The sequence below is a fragment of the Archocentrus centrarchus genome, chromosome 12 (assembly GCF_007364275.1).
Source record: "Archocentrus centrarchus isolate MPI-CPG fArcCen1 chromosome 12, fArcCen1, whole genome shotgun sequence".
Taxonomy (NCBI): Eukaryota; Metazoa; Chordata; class Actinopteri; order Cichliformes; family Cichlidae; genus Archocentrus; species Archocentrus centrarchus.
This window is the reverse complement of record NC_044357.1, coordinates 11,356,525-11,375,665: the sequence shown is the minus strand read 5'-3', so window position 1 is coordinate 11,375,665 and position 19,141 is coordinate 11,356,525. Positions and strand designations below refer to the sequence as shown.

General features: G+C 44.7%; 1 protein-coding gene across 3 annotated transcripts in view; it reads right to left on the bottom strand.

Annotated features, from left to right (window-relative positions):
• Positions 1-3,649: 3,649 nt before the first annotated feature.
• The window catches only part of uhrf2 (ubiquitin like with PHD and ring finger domains 2), a 36,336-nt gene continuing 20,844 nt past the window's right edge, over positions 3,650-19,141 (bottom strand). For 2 of the 3 annotated variants that reach the window (XM_030742321.1, XM_030742323.1), the window contains 12 exons: positions 18,177-18,395; positions 17,465-17,574; positions 16,068-16,254; positions 14,632-14,755; positions 10,420-10,734; positions 10,201-10,307; positions 9,786-9,948; positions 9,370-9,507; positions 9,003-9,237; positions 8,617-8,765; positions 8,210-8,308; positions 3,650-6,809 (listed from right to left, as the gene is read on the bottom strand). In XM_030742321.1, the coding sequence (XP_030598181.1) occupies positions 6,663-6,809; positions 8,210-8,308; positions 8,617-8,765; positions 9,003-9,237; positions 9,370-9,507; positions 9,786-9,948; positions 10,201-10,307; positions 10,420-10,734; positions 14,632-14,755; positions 16,068-16,254; positions 17,465-17,574; positions 18,177-18,395 (1,993 nt within the window). In that variant the 3' untranslated portion in view covers positions 3,650-6,662. The remainder of the gene's footprint in view (positions 6,810-8,209; positions 8,309-8,616; positions 8,766-9,002; positions 9,238-9,369; positions 9,508-9,785; positions 9,949-10,200; positions 10,308-10,419; positions 10,735-14,631; positions 14,756-16,067; positions 16,255-17,464; positions 17,575-18,176; positions 18,396-19,141) is intronic. The other variant, XM_030742322.1, reaches the window with a different exon arrangement.

Below are 19,141 nucleotides of genomic sequence, written 5' to 3'. Positions count from 1 at the left end.
TGGAGGCCGACCCCGCTCCCAGCGGCGGCGGCGGAGACGAGGAGAAGACACTGGAGGCCGACCGCGCCCCCAGCGGCGGCGGCGGCGACGACGAAGACACACCAGAGCCGCAACATGCCCGGACTCCCCTGAGCCCAGGGCGGTCAAGGACACAGGAAACTCGGAAGGTCCGAACCGAGCGGGACCCCCTGGCGGCTCGGACTGAGCGGAACACTCCGAAGACTCCGGCGGCTCGGACTGAGCGGAACACTCCGAAGACTCCGGCGGCTCGGACTGAGCGGGACCCCCTGGCGGCTCGGACTGAGCGGAACACTCCGAAGACTCGGACTGAGCGGGACCCCCTGGCGGCTCGGACTGAGCGGGACCCCCTGGCGGCTCGGACTGAGCGGGACACTCTGAGGACTCTGGCGGCTCGGACTGAGCAGGACTCTCCGGCGCGGAGCGCTCGGACTGAGCGGAGACCCCCATCGGCTCGGACTGAGCGGGACCCTCTGGCGCGGAGTGCTCGGACTGAGCGGGACCCCCTGGCTCGGACTGAGCGGAGACCCCCATCGGCTCGGACTGAGCGGGACCCTCTGGCGCGGAGCGCTCGGACTGAGCGGAGACCCCCATCGGCTCGGACTGAGCGGGACCCTCTGGCGCGGAGCGCTCGGACTGAGCGGAGACCCCCATCGGCTCGGACTGAGCGGGACCCCCTGGAACGGACTGAGCGGAGACCCCCATCGGCTCGGACTGAGCGGGGCCCTCTGGCGCGGAGCGCTCGGACTGAGCGGAGACCCCCATCGGCTCGGAATGAGCGGAGACCCCCATCGGCTTGGAGTGAGCTGAGCCCATGGGCTGAACGGGGCCTACATAGTGAGGCACCGGATGCGTAGGCTGGGACCGCGGAACAGGGCACACTGCTGCTTTATTGAGCAGCAGGGGCTGCTCGAGGAATAGCCGAGGTGCAGGGGACTGCGTGGAAGCAGGCCGGGAGACGACTGGCCGCGTGGAAGCAGGCCGGGAGACGACTGGCCGCGTGGAAGCAGGCCGGGAGACGACTGGCCGCGTGGAAGCAGGCCGGGAGACGACTGGCCGCGTGGAAGCAGGCCGGGAGACGACTGGCCGCGTGGAAGCAGGCCGGGAGCGAGAGAGAGCAGACTGCGTGGAAGCAGACCGAGAGCTAGGGAGATCTGGCTGCGTGGAAACAGACCGAGAGCTAGGGAGATCTGGCTGCGTGGAAACAGACCGAGAGCTAGGGAGATCTGGCTGCGTGGAAACAGACCGAGAGCTAGGGAGATCTGGCTGCGTGGAAACAGACCGAGAGCTAGGGAGATCTGGCTGCGTGGAAACAGACCGAGAGCTAGGGAGATCTGGCTGCGTGGAAACAGACCGAGAGCTAGCTAACACTGGGGCCTGAGAGGGAGCTGACACAACTGGAGCTACAGAAGGAGCAGGAGCTGAGGGAACTGGGACCAAAACCGAAGGAACTAAGACAGGGGCTGAGGGAACTGACTGAGAGGGCACTGAAACAGCTGACACTGGGGACCGAGGAAGAGTTACTGGAGCTAGAGCTGACTGAGGGCGAGGGGGAGCGACTGGAGCTAGAGCTGACTGAGGGCGAGGGAGAGCTGCAGGCTGCGTGGGAGCAGACTGAGGGAGAGCCGACTGCGTGGAGACTGACTGAGAGCTAGTGAGAGCTGACTGCGTGGAGACAGACTGAGAGCTAGGGAGAGCTGAGGCTGAGGGAGCTGATGCGGGGAGAGCTGGCTCTGGGGAAGGTGAAGCGGGGAGAGCTACAGAGGCTGACTGAGACTGAGCGGTGGCTGGAGCGACAGCTGACTGAGACTGGGAGGTGGCTGGAGCGACAGCTGACTGAGACTGGGAGGTGGCTGGAGCGACAGCTGACTGAGACTGGGAGGTGGCTGGAGCGACAGCTGACTGAGACTGGGAGGTGGCTGGAGCGACAGCTGACTGAGACTGGGAGGTGGCTGGAGCTACAGCTGACTGAGACTGGGAGGTGGCTGGAGCTACAGCTGACTGAGAGACAGGCTGAAGAGGCACTGTGGACGACACTGAAAACTGCTGTGAAGGCTTGGACCTGGCTGCCCCCACCCGCGGAACAGGAGCGGGCGCAGAGGTCAGCCCGTCCGTGGCTGCCTCCCCCCGCGGAACAGGAACGGGTGCAGAGAGCTTCACAGAGGCTGGCGGAACCTGGGGCTCCTGGAGACGAGCTGGCATCACAGCAGACAGGGGCGAGCGCGACCGGGGGGGAGCGTGACGATGCCGGGTGCGCTGCTTCCTCCGTTTTCTGTTGGAGTGGGAGGCACGATTCTCTGCATCCAGAATGTCCACTAGCAGAGGAGAATCAATGATTTCTACATCTTGCGGCAGCCAACAGAGGTCGGGCTGCGCGACGGTGGAGTGGGAAAAAGTCTCATCACTTGCCGCAATAATATCGAGCCCGGTGGTACTCACGGAGGTGGTGGCCTGTGCGTGAAGCGGTGACAATGTCCGCGGCGTTATACCGCTCGGGTCTCGGGGAGAGGTGAGTGGAATGGAAGATGGCAGGGCCGGAGAGCAAGGCAGTGCCGGTGGCGATGAGGGGCCATGGAGAGGAGGAGACGAGGATAAGCCGTCTGGCTGCAGGAGAGGTGCATTAGTGATGGCTTGAAGAAAAAAATTTGAGTCCCTGCCCTGGACTGGGCGGCCAATATTGTGCAGTTCATATTGTAGGTTCTTTCGGAGCATGATTATTGAATGGGCAAGTGAAGCGGTGTCAGGATGGGTGAGGAGCCAGGTGGAGGACGAAATAAGTCCACAACAGAAAGCTAATTGTATTAACCGGTGGTGACTGGTGGGGGCCTGAACAATTCTCTCGGAGAAATCCTTGAGCTCCTGGATCTTCTCTTCTTGCTCAGAGAGGGTCCTTATATCTGCGGGGTCCATAGTTTGGTCGCGTCGTTCTGTCATGGCCGGGGAGGAAACAGGCGAGGAATGGCTGACACGAAGGACTCCAGAAGTCAGCGTAACTTAAAAGGGATTTATTGAAGCAGGGGAAAAACAAAAATACAAAAACCTTGGAAGGGAGGCACAGGGAGACGAAGGGCAGGCGCAGGGAACACAGGAACACACGGACACACAACGTCAACGACGCGACAACAGGCATGGAAAACACAGGACTTAAATACACAAGGGGCTAATGAGGGAAGAGGAAACAGGTGGGAACACAGGTGAGGCAAATGAAACTAATCACACGGGGGGGAAGCAAAACTAGACACGAAGCACAGGGAAATCATACTGACAGAATAAAACAGGAAGTGATAAACCAAGGAACACGCAGACGAGTCACAACACTGGGAACATGACAACATACTGGGGAGGACACACTCAGGAAATAAATTAACACAAAACGCGGGGCCAACGGCCCAGGACATGACAGCTTTCTAATATGTTGCTCTGTTCAGATCTTTTTCAGATTTTTAAATGGTTGCATAACCAAGGTGAAATATTATTATCATATTAAGCATACATAAAGAGATGAGAAGACATAAGCTTCCAATTTATGATTAAAACTCCTCTAAACAATGTGCGGATATAAAACGTAAAAAAAAAAAGAAAAGAAAAATACAAACTTTTTTTCTTGAATCCAAATATTTAATAGGTACATATCAAGTAATATCATGACATGTATAAAATTTCAGATCACAACATGAAAGCAATGAAACTCCTCCGACTGGCGTTTGCTGCAAATGTTTGAGGTCGCCAACATAAAAATGACTAATGATTAAAATAGAAGCAACTAAAATGGTCAAAAAAATGGTGTACGGACACAGATAATCGTAAGCATTCTAGGAAAACTCAAATGTGACTTCTCAAACTTTTTTTTTCTTCAATAGAGTGCAATAAAAAAACCAAAATAACACAGCACTGAAGCCAAGCGTCCACAAGACGTCTAAAAGTTGTTAGTACTGTAGGTTCACGGAGGGCAGGAGGCAGTGGAGAGAGAGGAGGAGGAGGCAAAGGTCACGGTAGAGAAAGAAAGAAGGGATATCAGCTTGCCAGTCAATGCATGAAGAAATAAATCCGAACAATATTAAGCAACAGTGGAAGTAATGCACATCACAGTTAGCTTCAAAGACCATAGTAGCATTTGTACTTGCATGTTAATAAAAAGAGAAAAAAAAAATCCTGAATGATTGAACAGAAACAAGGACATCACCACAAACAAACAGCCTGCGAATGAAAAGGGGGGGTGGGGGTGGGGGTGTCAGACAGGAAAACAGCATCCACCTCTGATCTGAATGTCAGCAGAGGAGTTAAAAAGAAAAAAAAAACTGCTGAAGCTGCCCTCGTCTCCGCTTTACGCGAAATGTGTCTGTGCCTCGGAGGCTTCTACGCCCTCGACGTGACAGTGCCACCGAAGGGCTACATTTTCCCACAAAGCCAACTCTGATGCACGAGCTGAACGTCAGCGGCTCCAGGTGACCTCTGTCCACAGAGACTGTGCTGCTGCTCTCTCCATGAGGAGTTTGTTTAAAGCTGCTTTCAGACCTGCCAACCCTGGACATTTTAAAGTACCATATCAGCGCTGGAAAAGATGCAAATCTGGCTCACATGCTCACAATTAAAGCAACACTTTTTAATGTATGATGTACAGTACGCAACACTTACAGAGGGCACGGAGGCCTCTGGATTCAGGGTAAACAAAAATATCTGATCAAGGGCAATAGCAGACAAAAAAACAAACAAAGAAAAAACATAAGATAAGTGAGCATGTGGGAGAGGATGCTATGATTAGGTCCAACAGGTTGTGACAGGACTGTTACCATGTGTTACGATGAAGCAGAAGGTATCAAATAAAGACCAAAAAATGTGATAATGACTGGGGAATAATGTGATTTAAGGACAAAAACTATTTTTCCTAAAGATGACTCAGTATTATCCTGGAGGAGGTATTGTTACAGTGTCTCACAGAAGCTAATGATTTATGCAGTGCACTCCAAGTGCTTTTAGTTGTCTAGTTTTAACTAGTCTAATATTAGGGATGGGTCGCTAAATATAAAAACCTGACTTTTTTTTTTTTTTCATTCAAAAAAGTGTCTTTAAAAAAGTACTTTTCCAAAAGGGAGGACAAGAACATCGTGCTGGACACCTCCGGAGCTCTCCACTGACCATTAACAATGAACAATATAAACTAACCAGCTTTATGTGAAGGGCTTCTCGAGTGTCTGAACACCAGTCACTGAAAAAGAAGTGCATCTACCACCTTTTTAAGCATTGCACGGTGTGGCAGGTTAAGTCTTTTATTCCCATTACATCAAAGTATTTCATTAGTTGAATAAAACCAGAACATATGGACTCGATGTGCCAGGACAGTTTTGTCAATGTCATCGGACTTAAGAAGCGGAACCGTGAACCAGAACTATGTTCATAATCATCAGTGAATGATGTGTAACACATCATTTCTGACACTTTGACGTTTTAGTGCTTCTGAAGCAGATTCAACAGTGCATTTGTTCTTGTACGTTTGTTTCTCGCTTATAGAAAGCTGATACCTTGGTAGCCTACTGTACATTGCATTTTATGTTTAGGCACCATTTGCCAGTGGAAGTTACTTTTAAAAAACAGACTCCTGCAATCCTTGGCCCTAATCTGCTCTTGTGTCTTTATAAAGTAAATGGCTTTTCTGACTCCACATAAAATCTAAAGAGGAGACTCACGAGGGCATCTCATTAGTATGTAAAGTTGCAGCTTTGTTGGAACCATAAATTTTCCAGCACTCTAAACAAACTGGAAGCAGTTGCCAATTTCTGTTCCCTGCCAATACAGGGAAAGTTACCCCTGGTGAGACATCTGTTATTCCTATTAGCTCAAGGCAAAGCAATGGCATTATTCCAAGTGACATGAGGAGCAGGATGTTAGCACTTGCTCCTGATTAACCTCCAAAACAAGCCTGCTCCACATGTCGGTAATAAAGTGCTTCATGGGAATAAGACATTGTGTGCTTCGTTTCATCATAAATGCATGTTAATTCTGGAACCTAACAGGTCAATTCTGCTGGCACCTCTCGGTCAAAAAAACCCTACTCACTCCTAGCACTGAGCACTTTTTATTAGTCAGCTCAGAAACAGCTCTGATCGGCTCAGTGTTTTGGTGTAAAGCTGCATGCATGGTACACAAAATGCAAACAGGGTGGCAGGAAACTAAACTCTTAACTGCTGAGCTCACGATGTTGCCGGGGAGAATTTGCACTCAATCAGCATAACGCATGTCAATTAATTGAACCGGTGGACAACACAGTGGAAAGGAAAACTGTTGAGATGGCTAGTGGGAGCATGAGTTTGGGGGCTATTTTTTTTTTTTTTTTTTTGTGCATTTGTTTTTGTGTGCGTTTGTGTGGCAGGAAGGTTAAAAAATGTCCTCGGTTGATTTTCAGGCTGGTGATGCTGATGGAGACGGTCCAAGTTCAACAGATGAGGTCAGTCCCTACTGAGGTTGTTTGTGTATGAATGATTGTATTCATAAATGGCTGTATATGCAATATACATTAGCCAGTGGGTAAGTACATTATGTGTGTGCAATGCATTTTAAAGTGGAGCTCTAGGTACTTGACAGTATACGAGGGTGCACAAAATGGGTGCTTATGTGCGTGTATCCTACTTATAAATGTGATTTTGACCTCATCGGCCCTTGCTGTAGCCGGGAAAGAACTGGTCGAGCAGCATCTGAAGCGTCTTGTTTTGGGTCATAACGTAGTCCTTGCCCAAGTCGTGGCGGCAGGCGGGGCAGGTGTACACCTTTGCCCGAAACGAGCGTTGGAGACAGGTCTAAGGAGAGAGGGACGTAGAGAATAGCAGGATCTTACTATAATGCAAGAAATCTGTGTGTTTGTTTCTTTGTCTGCCAACTCCTACACAATCACAAAATGAACAACTAAACTTAGCACAAAGGCACGCCTTAGGACCCTGATGGTTCTTATCTACATCAAATATTATAAAGTCATCACATTACCTAGCAACCACATGGCAACAGGGTAAAATAACCTGATTTTAGCATTCATGCAACTGTAACACATCATGAAAGCATGGCATAATTGTTATTCCAGGACAATAACATCTAATTTATATCCACAAAACTTCCAGCTATTGGTCCTGGGTGAGGGGCCAGACGAAGAGCAATTCAGATGACCTTTACAAGAGGAAGATCAAGGGAACAGTTTACCCTGCCTGCGACAGGGTTACCAGGGCCCCAACTTGGAGCCAGGCCTGTGGAAGAAGCTTAAGGGAGAGGGCCTGGTGGCTGGGCCTTAGTCTGTGGGGGCCAGGTGGACACAGCCCGAAGAGGAGACATGCACCCGCCCTCCTGTAGACCCACTACCTGCAGGAGGTGCTGTAGGGTTCAGGTGCAGTGTGTGTTGGGCAGCAACCAAGGGCGGCGGCTGTCAAGGAGGTCATCAAGGGTAGCTATTGGGACATGGAATGTGACCTCTCTGGTGGGGAAGGAGCCTGAACTAGTGTGTGTTTCCAATGGTTCCACCGCCTGGGCTCTGGAACTGGGCTCTTGGAGAGGGGCTGGACTCTGTTCCAGTATGAGGTTGCCCTCAATGAGAGGTGGAGGGCTGGGGTGGGTACATTGTCTCCCCTTGGCTTGCTGCCTGTTTGTTGGAGTTTTTAGCAGTGGATGAGATGGTCGTTTCCCTGCACCTTCAGGCCAGTAAACAGTTCCTGGTTGAGCCGACTGATCACCACCTGGTGGCAAGTTGGATCAGGTGGCAAGGGAGGATGCTAGACAGACCCAACGCGCCTAAACATATAGTGAGGATGTGCTGAGAACGTTTGGCAGAGACCCCAGTCCATGAAATCTTCAACTCCCACCTCTGACTGTGAGTCAACTGCTTTCCAGAAGTTCTGTGTTATTATTTTAATGCCTATACTGAGTTCCCTAAATCTTGTCCCCTGCGCGCTCGATATAATAATACTTAAAAAGGCTAAAACTAACACTGAAACTAATAAAAGCTAAACTGAAATGAGGAAACCCACTCTGGAAACTAAGTGAAACAAAACTGAATCAAAAAGAAAAAGGCAAAATTAAGTAAAACTAAAACCTAATAAAACGCAACTATAAGAACTCTGATCGCATCATTTTAATTTCACGGGAAACAACACGAATGGGCCAAACAATACTGTTGCATGGGCACGTGCTAGTTTTAAAAAAAAAAATCCCATACCTTGCAAACATTGTGTGAGCAGATGGTGGTGATGGGCTGGAAGGCCAACTCCTGGCAGCACACACACATGAAGATCTGCTCCATCTTGCGCAGGAAATTCTTCAGAGGAAACGTGAAAGGAATGAAGGTGGGAAGCACAGAAAGAAGAAAGAAACACTAAAGTTGTAACAATTCTGAATTATGGCAGTTTCGCTGCCTTTTTAAGCTGCTTTAATCTACTTTGAGAGCATTACATCTGAAAGCTTCTCCAAGCAAAAACAAAACTGGTCATGAAAAAGAAAAAGGATTTACATCTAAACATTAAGGAGATTCATTTTTAGAGCACATGGAGTGAATTGTTGTGTGGGATAACACATTTTTTTTTAAGCCAGAGATGTGTTTGCGTTGTGGTGTACTAGATTTCATACCGGTCCCTCTTTAAGGTGCTCCATGGCTTCATCCCAGAGTTTCTTGTTGGCTGTGTCCTCTTGGATCAACTGCTGCTGCTGCTCTGACAGCTGGAAGGTCTCCTCTATCTTCACCCGTTTAGAGGGAGGCTCTGCCACTGGTGATGATTCTGCTCAAGAAAAACAAATAAGACTTCAGAAACAGGAGCAGGTATGCTCGGAGAGCAAAAAAAAAACATATTTACAGTCCTGACACCTGGGGCAAAAAAGATCCTAGTGGAGTTTGTACTTTTAAGTATTAATTTCCCAGCTTCAAACCAGTTTCACTGATCACACCGGTCTCACCTGTCCTCTTCTCACAACACCTTGTCTGACTTGCTTTGAATGTCATCTCTAAAAGCACCCACCACTATCTCTTGTTGTCTTCTGCACTCCATTACTTTGTGGCGACTCCTCTTCCACACTGGCCATCGGTTGCTCATCCTCCTCTTCATCCTCGTTCTCCTCTTTCTCCTTGATCTTGCGTTGTCTCCGTGGCCGCCCCCTTCCGGGATAGTGCTTACTGCGGCCGCCCCGACCAGGTCGAGCGCAGGCCTCCTTCTTTGTTTTGTTGGCCATGGCCGACAAGTAGCCTGGGGGGTACTGAAGGCACACAGGAATAGACAAAGACGAATGCAAAGAAAAATGATTTGAAAGTGAGTGTTTTTATAAACAAAGATACACGTGTGTAGGTTCATACTCTTTATTAAGATACGTATCAGATATGTATCTAACCTGAACAGAAAGCCCCAGTTTCTTAATCCTCTCCAGTCCTTCAGGGGTCCAAGGCGCTGGTTCCTGATCATCCCGTCTCAGCAGGTACCTCCACACCAAGTAACCGCACTTCCCAATCTCTGGCCAGTACTTTACCACCTATGAGCCGCCATCAACCACAGCAAATTACATTCAAAAAAGTGAACTGAAGCTTTGAAGCAGCTCTGACTTAAGACAAACGGTTTCTAAGGTAGAAGAAGATGAGGATTTAGAAGACATAGCTAAAATAGGATCCCATATAGCTTGAATGGCAGCTTTTATAATTTCCATGTTTCCCTACGCTTGTATACAACCTGCACTTTATATTGATACTACATTTTATATAGTGTCACTTGCAGTAAGGAGATGTACTTCTGGTGCATAGCATTTGATGATACCTTATAAATACCATCATAGCGGTTTCCTTCCTCTGGAGCATATTTGCTAATACGGCGACCTTTGGAGCTGCGCACCACTCTTACAGGTTTTCCTGCTCGCCAGTTCCTGGACTCGGCTCCATCTTTGTCATTCAGAGGTGCATCGCAGTTTAAGGCCAATGCCCTGCAGGGATCAGCCAAAACAGAATGATTTTTAACAAATGTGAGAATAATAAGAAATGATGGCTGAGAAATTAATCACACACTACAGAAATAATCATATATTCACTTTGTAAAAATCTAGACAATGAATATGAAAGCTTTCTTTAAACTTATGTCAGTTTGTTATTCAATAATCACATTAGACCAGCTTTCATATTAAGATCTTTTAATTTAATTGGGAATGAAGGTGGTACTTCATTTCTCAGTGCCGCACCTATTCATGTGAGTCAAGGTCTGGTCAAAAGAGTGCTCTCCAATCCGTTTGTTTCCTGAGAGATCACGACCCCCACTGCCCGTGTAGGTGAACTCATCTCCCCGGTCCTACCACAGATCCACAGTAACCATAGCATCACAATCGGCAACACTGCACCAAAGGAAAACCTGCACACTTCACAATAAACTAGCAGCGGGTGAGAAACATTATAAGACCCACCACTTCATCCTCAAAGCCCCCAGCCAGCACCAGCGAATAGGAGCCATCGTTACTGCGCCCGTGGATGCCGCCAACATGTGGCCTGTGAACCCCTGCCTCGCTCACCTCAAGGGATAGACGGAGGAAGAAACAGAAGCGTAGGATGAGGATCAAAACTGCATGATTTTCTTTAATCATTATGCACTGTAAAAAATAACCCCAGCTAACCTGAACTCTAAATTTCCAAGTTGTACCAACAGGAATACCAGGGATGGGTCCATAGTGGTTTGAAGGAACAATAGTGCATTCTTTAGTACGCCCCACACAGGCCATACCCTGCAATTACATGAAGAAAGAAGACAAAGATGTGCACAAAAAATACCAAAATGAGTGCAAATGCTTTTGTATTGCATTCCTTTAGGTCATGTAAGAGCAAAGTGGCCATGCACATATCAAATGTATAGTAATCAGCAGTTATATTTTCAGAATGATGAGCATCCCGTTCAGGTAGCACATAAGATTCAGGTTCAAGTCAGAATACAAGACACCTTTTGCAAGGAAAAGCATTTTATTTTAAGGGTTCTAAAACTGTGTTAATAAGAAAAGTCAAGTAAAAATGCTGCATGACTCACAGCGCATAAATGTGCCCAAACACACAATACAGGCTGTTTTCAATTAGTCCACTGAGAAAGGGAGCGTTCTGGTAAAGAAAGGAGTTGTTTTCCATTGGCAGTTCCAGGAAAGTGGCTAAGTCATGCTTAATGGCATTGTTCACATTACACACACCGCGGAGCAGAGCGTCAGAGAGACAGCAAGGCCAGGATGGAAACAAGCCATGAGAAGACTCTGAAGACATTCTGAGGAAAATATTTAGCAGCATGCTTAGAAGAGATTCAAACTGAATAACCAACTAAGTAAACGTGAGTGAGATCTCCCTGTCTCATTTTCTGCTTCAGCAGCGACAAGGCTGCAGCTGATATTTTGCCAAGTAGAAAGTTTGAAATGCGACCTTCTAACACCTTGAAAAAGTGAACAGAAGAGGTTCGCAATCACATTATGATTTTTTTTAAAAAAAGCTAAAAAAAAAAAAAAGAAATGCTTTGACTCAAACCAACTTTACTCTCTAATTCTGACAACTGACCTAAAGGTAGGCAATGCAGTAAGAAATGCAGCTCGATCAGATCATCTAATCTGTGATGTGCAGACGATGTTTGACACACAGTTTATTTTATGTATGATTTCTCATTTACACACTGTAGTTCTACAGCTTGCTTCACTCTCTGCTGCATGCTCACACCTGTGCTGGGACAACAGACAATACTCAGTCACCGTGTTTAATGTTTTTTTTTTTGTTTATTAAATTGTAAAGCAAAGAGGAGAGAGAGAGAGACAGAGAGAGAGAGACAGAGAGAGAGAGAGAGAGAGGGAGGGAGGGAGGGAGAGCACTTAACAATTTTATTAGGCCACCACCCAATGTAAGGTTTATGGCACAGCTGCCCTAAATTAACTGTACTGGTAATTACCAAAGCCAACCATTATTCACAAGCATAATCGGAATGATATTTTTGGTGGTAAAATTTAATTATTGCTGTTATCCATGAGTTTTCAAATTTACTGTTTTACAAAAAAGCAGAAAAAAAACAGTAGATTATTAGTTTTTGATTTAGATGCCAAATTACAGTTATTTACTTGCATTCCTGAAGAGAAAAATCTGTTTAAATGGTTGAATGTTTGATTAATTTCTGACATGTCAAAGTCCAGAAATGAATCAAATTTGGGTATAAAAATGTGAACTCACTTTCACACACACAGGTGGTCTAATAAATTTGTTAATACATTTGTTAAACACTGTATAATTACACAATTGTCCATGGCCAAAAGAATTCTTTAAGATTAAATTGCCATACTAGAACATTTAAAAAAAAAAAAAACAAAATTCAGTCAAATTCATTCTTAACTTTATTTATTGAAGTGTTTTGTGAATTAAGATGTACGACATTCAAAAAGACTAACAGGTAAAAAGACTAATTGACTCATAATAAGAATTGACTAATAGGCAAATATAAAAAAAAGAATCACTTGAATAAACCAGCATGAACAAATGTCACTGATATATGTAGTGAAATCAGAGCACAATAGTTTCAGTTACTCATCAGAGCAGCCACAGAGCAGCCAGCATTCAGAGCGGCGGCAAAGCAGAGAGGAACGTGGAGGAGCAGCGGTAACAGACAACAAATCGTTAATTAGGATTGAGGATTAAGCACTCAACAATTCACTGTCTCCCATTCTTTGCCCAACAAGGTAACCGCAGTGTAGCTGCACCTGTGCTCAGTCACACCAGAGTAAAAATAAGATGATAACCACCTTGTGATTAGTAAATATCAGTGGCTGCTCGGTGATTGGATTTAATGTCTTTTCTGTCAGACTGACTGAACTCACTCTCAGACAGACTGGCAGAGGTTTGCCGATAGACTTCCAATATAGTGCAATTAGCCTGATGAATGTGAATTAATTTGCTTAATGCTAATTTCTGTACATGCAGACTGCAACAGATTTGTGATTTTCACCAGTTTATCTCTGTTAATCGCCATATTATCACAAACAGATTGCATGTAATTGCCAACTTGACCCCATTCAAAATCGCCGACTGATAAGAGACTGACTCCATCTTATTGTCCTTTTTGATGCACCAAAGTGGCTTTGAAGACAATGATGACTGCAGTGGTTGCAGACCTGGTCTCCGTCTTCAAAGCAACCGTTTCAAAAACAAAGAGAGTTCACTGCACACGGTCCCCAGTGTGACTGCAGCATCAGTGACTCAGTCTAACTTGATCGGTTTGATGTGAAAAGTGTGTCTCTTGGTGTAAGAGAGACTTAACTGCAGCTACATAAAAATGAATGCCTTTAACACTAGTCACTTTGCTTTAGTCAGTTATAAAGTGTGTGTCCAAGTTTGGGCTGTAGTGTAGTTGTTGTTGCTGAGAGGGAAAAAGATGGAATAAACTGATAAGTGACTCCAATGATGACTGTACAGGCTGCTGCGCTGTTTATAAGAAAATCATCTGCGTGTTTTATTAACATCAAAACCTGTATGTGGTGCCACCGCTACTACTGCTAATTATCTTACACAGTGATGTCATGCTACGACATATAACTGATTACTGAAAGCCAACATTTATGTTTTAATAATAGCTTAGAGCAGCCCTCTGTGTGTTTAAATCAAATTAAAGTGATGGTAGTTACAATGTGCTGTGTAACCCAAGACTCAAGAGTCTTCATTCTCACACTGCTGTCACTTTGGCACGGAGGTATAAAGCATAATAAATGTGTAACTTCTAATACATTATATCCACCGTTTAGAAAACTTACATTGAGAACATTAAAAGGCCACTTTTGGCTGCTCCTTTATATCCCAAGGGGTCACTGCAGCGGATGGATCTGCATTTTTGATTTGGCACACATTCTGCACCAGAGGCCCTTCTTGATGCAGCTGTCTTATTTATCTGGGCTTAGGACCAGCACTGGGTAAACTAGCTTGTGACCCCCTGAGGCTGTGTTTGTGTCTCCTCAGGTCTCAAACCAGGGATCTTTGGTGTGTAAGGTGAATGTGTTAACCACTACACCATGGAGCCACATTTAGAAGTGCAATAAATCCTTATAAATGCAGTATAATGTCTTGTGAATGTGCTTATAACGTATTTTAGGCATCAGCATCATGGAAAATGTTAGGACAAAACTTTTGATATGAAACAAACAATTTTGTCTCTGATTAAAAATAATACAAAATACACAACAGATAATTACTGACAGTGAACATATAAAAATAAACTGCCCAATGAGTCTTTCATGCAAATGCTTACAGAGAGTCAGGATGTCCGCATGACTGTGAGCCAAATGTCTTCACAAAGTGTTTTGTATCGTTATTCTACTTCTTCTATCTCACCCCTGGCAAAGACCAGCAATATTATAATAATTAAAAAGCAAAAACTAACACTGAAACTAATGAAAACTAAACTTTTTCAAACAATAAAAACTAAACTGAAATAACTGCTTTTGACACAAACTGCTTTTTTCATATTTGTCTTCATGGCCTTTGCTCCTTAAAGGAAATCTGCAGATGAATCATAAGCCTTCCCTCAGGCTTTCTATTAAAATGCACGCTCATTCTTACAGAGCAGCTGTTAGTCCACCTGCTTCTGTGTGTGCTTTAATAACCTTGCCTTTAGGTCTCACCTTTCCCCAGTCTCTTTGACTCTCAGTTGTTGCAGAAGGCATTTTGGCTTTCTTCTTGCTGGCTTTAAGCTTCTCACCTGCCTTGACAACCTCACTGGTGTCGTTCTTACAGGTTGGACAATACCTGAAAAAATAAAAAAGAAACAGTTTCCATCAGTTCTTCCTAAAGGTTTAAACATGTGGCCCAGGGGCCAGAGCAGGGGCTTTACTCTGGCCCCAGTGGCTGGCCTTGCAAAATGAGAAGAGGGCATAAATGCCACAGCCCGACCGATATAGGATTATTAAGACCAATACTGATACTGATACTTGGTGATTTAACATTCTGATATATCAGCTGATATTTTTTTCTTTCAGAGACATGAAACATTAATATTTCCATCACATTTGCTATTTGTAGTTCTTTATGAGGCCTTATTAAGATAATATGGCAATGCTGTTTAAAAATCTTGTTTTACTCTCTGTCCGACTGCTCGAATCAGCTCGTTGTTTGCAACATCAACACTTACAGCATTTTAAAGAATATTTGTCCCGCTTCTCCTTTACTCTTTAAATTGTCATTTATCGGCTGCTATAAATATTAATACTGATATATCGCCAAATAATGCTGGCTGATAATTGACTATCGGTACTTAAGAATGGATAAAGTTAGCAACAGTCAGATAATAATAGAAAACCTATTAAATGGCAGAAAATTAGGTGTTTTTTTTTACTGTTAGAATTGAGAGAAAAGAGTTATGAGAAAAAGACTAGAATTTAACCGCTTTATTTCTTAAAGATTGAGCCCAAGGAACAATGCTAATGGTTTTCTTTTATTTACAATGGCAGCAAACAGAGACATAATTATTAGTTCATGAAATGCAAACAATATCCTTAAACTTCTTTACACTACAAGAAAGAAGAACCATTTTAAAGGTTATTTAAAGGTTATTAGGCCTTAGATTTAGCGGCCTGGCCACTAAAGATACAATTGGGCTGTATATGATATGAATTCTTGGGAATTTCCAGTTTAGCTTCCTTAAAATTTTTTTTCTTATTTTCAATCTTAACAAAATATTAAAAATGTTTCTTTTCAAAGCCATTAATATTGTCTTTTCTCCAAACCAGATACAGTGTTGTCACTGTTTTGCCAATAATCTCGCTGACTTCTTTGCAATACTGTGGGAGCAACAGACAAAACGCAGAACTGTTTTAGAAATGATGCCAAGAAATGGAGGGTGGAGATCAGTTTGGCAGAAAATCTTTCAAAGATTAGATTAACTCCCACCTGTGAGTGCATGGTTTCATTATTATATATTGATTTTACCCTCTTATCACCACTTAATTACTACACTAATACATTTCAGCCCACATTTAAGCAGCACTCATCAGCTTTTTAAAAAAAAAAAAAAAACGACTGCGAGAATCTTGCAGCTAAACGTTGAGCTGCATTCTCTCACCAGTCCTCGTCATCTGGGATGGTGGCCAACGGCGGGTTCAGGCAGTAGATGTGGAACGCCATGTTGCACTCATCACAGAGCAGCTGCATGTGAGCGTCCTGCTTCCCTCCGCACACACAGCAGGAGCAGAAACGACACTCTGCGTCAGGGTCGGCCTTGCAGTGCTTACACTCCGGCCCGCTCTTCCCTGCAGCCAAAACAGGAAGGCAGCATTCATAAATGCAAGCAAATGCATGAACAGCATGACAATATCATGGTATTGCTGCGCTACAAATCTACAAAACCACAGGCGTAGGTTTCATAGGCACATTGGGGGGGTGGGGGGGGGGCATGTTAAGTGGGAGGTGTGGGCGTCCTCCTCCTGGAAATTTTGAGCATCAGACGCACGATTTTCTGGATTATGTTTATTGTGGCAATTGAACACACTGGAATATAACGCCATGAGGCTCTCAGCCTTTCTGTGTTGCTTTTAAATAATTCCTTCCAACTGTTTTTATTTAATCTTATGAATGCTAGGTCAATCCACATGAACACATAATTTACTTTTCTGTCCACTTTATGCCTGGTTCCAGACGTGACTCAGAGCTTCACAAGCTGAGAAGTTTGTTGAAGTAACCCGCCTAAATGAGCATTTGTCACATGTTAAAATCAATCATACATTCATTTATTTTGATTGATGGCTTGCACGTGTTTCAGCCTGATGTCGGTTTTTTTTCCAAACTGGGATCTGTGCTCTGGAAAGATTTTTTAAGAATAATTTTTATGTCAACTGTGCTATTAAAGGCAGATTGAAAAGTTAGGCCTCAGTCACACAGGCCTAGAGACCGGTCAGCGACCCCCTTGGCAACCTCCGGCCGCTGGGAAAAATATGTATGTATTCCAAGACCGGCTGGTGAGTGGTTGAGTGGTGGCAAACCGTCTCCATTGAGCAATACTCATTTTTCCCTAGTGACCAGCAGTTGCCAGGCAGTCTCTAGGCTTATGTGACTGGGGCCTTAGCAAACTAGCAAACTTCTAATCTCAAAAAAAAAAACAGTGACTTACAACCCTCTTATTAGACTTTTCAAGAAAAAAAAAAGCTCTAATGTCAGATCTCCTTTGCTTCTCTGATGACTGACGTAATTGTGCGTGTTTATGAGTGATACAGTGGCTCAATGAGCATCTCTCACAATTTGCTGACCAAGAAAAAAAGATCCACTGTAGAAACATTTTTTCTAAATAATTCCTCTGCTTTTTAAAAATGTTCACTTAGGGAACAAATGTTTGTGCTCTGAATACTGGTAGGCAGAGTGTCCCCTGCAGCAACCCCTAAAGTTTACACCTTTCTTCAGAACCATTAAGGGTGGATTCGGTATTATTTTCATTATGTGTTTGAGTTCATGTGATCTTGTTCATACGTTTAAACTGTCCATCTGCAGCCGAGAGTGCACGCACTCCTGGTTTCTCCACCTGGTAGACTTCATCCAGAAAGTGAACTTTACAATCCCCGATGACATCTCCAGGACCCCTAGATGGAGAGCGTGTGACATGGAGAGATAAAAACAAGAGCACCGCTGAGCGGGTGCCAACGCTGGACTGTTCTGGATTCATAGTAGGGGGGAAGGGGGGAGTGGGGGACAAAGTGCTGTTATAGTAAATTCAGTGAATAAATGTGCAAAGTTTGATGAGTCTAGCTTGAACAATATGCATCTATGGTGTGAATCTGAACATCCTAGGTGAGATTGTTCTCGAGTTCACAAGATTTTCTGAAAACTTGACCTCTGACCTTTACCTTTAGGTCAAGGTTCCCGAGATTGGAACTCATCCAAGATTTTTAGTCGATGCATCTATGGTGTGAATTTGAACATTCTAGGTCACGTCGTTCTCGGGTTACGGCCAACGTTAAAGTTTTTGTGGAACAAACAGACGCCGCTGCCGAGGCTATGACAATACCTCGACTTTTTCTCCAAAACAGCTGAGCTAAAAATAGATCAAAGTTTAAAAAACAAAACAAAGAAAAAAAAACCCGCAAGATTGGCCAAACAGATATTCTGATGAGGAAAATAAAACTAGTAGTCATGCCTTTACACCTGAATGCATCACCCTCCCACCTCAAAGGAAGATGCTCACCCCAGGAGGATATTGACTCTGAGCTCTTTATTAGTGCGGGAGGCTTGGTTGAGGGTCACAATCTCTGCATCGAACCAGAAGCCCCTCTCGTCTGGTGTCTCCATGTTGTAGTTGACCATCACATGCATGCCCACCTGGAGCTGGTCCCACCGCAGCAGCGTCCTGGCACGTGGCCGCACATCCACCGGTCGCATCTCCACCACACCATTCTCTGGGTAGCTGGTACACAGAGGAGAGACAGATTAGGTGCATGAACTCCTCAACTCTATATCAAATCTGCTGCAAATAGTAAATATAGTGCAGCTAAAATAGGCATCTTTTCTTACCAAACCCATGGGTTAAATTAAAACTGTAAACTTATTTCTATATAAACAACATAAGCCATGGAAAGTGCTTACATAGCACACATCACTTGACGTCGATTGTATTCTTATGGTTGCAATACACCTCAGAGAAAAATGTAAAATCCTCAGAAAAAAAGCTGCAATTTGGAGCCTCATATTTGGTATAAACAGATGGATATGCACTCAAAGTATTTAAAAGCGCAATGGGTTAAATCACAGACTGCTCCGCTGATAAGCTTTCTGTGAAAGAACATCGAAGTCTAAGCAAGTCTGCAGAAACCCTCCAAACCTACATCTGTGCATTTTACACAGAGAGCACAAATCCTGATGACACTGCACTATTAATGGCCATTTTGTTACAGAATAAGTGAATTCTGTTTGTTTCTTTCAATGTGAATTTGCCTCTCTTTGTGTCCAATGAGAAAATAATGCTGAAGAAATAAAGTCGTCCCCAAACCGAGCTTTTAGTGTTTAAGCCGCAGGTCTGTGACACCACAGGTCTGCTGGCTTTGTTCCACATTTTTCTATAAAATAAAATCTATTCACATACTTTTTAGCTTTTCAGAGAAACATTTCTATAGGAGACATTTGCCCAGAACGTCTTTCTGAATGGTGATCATA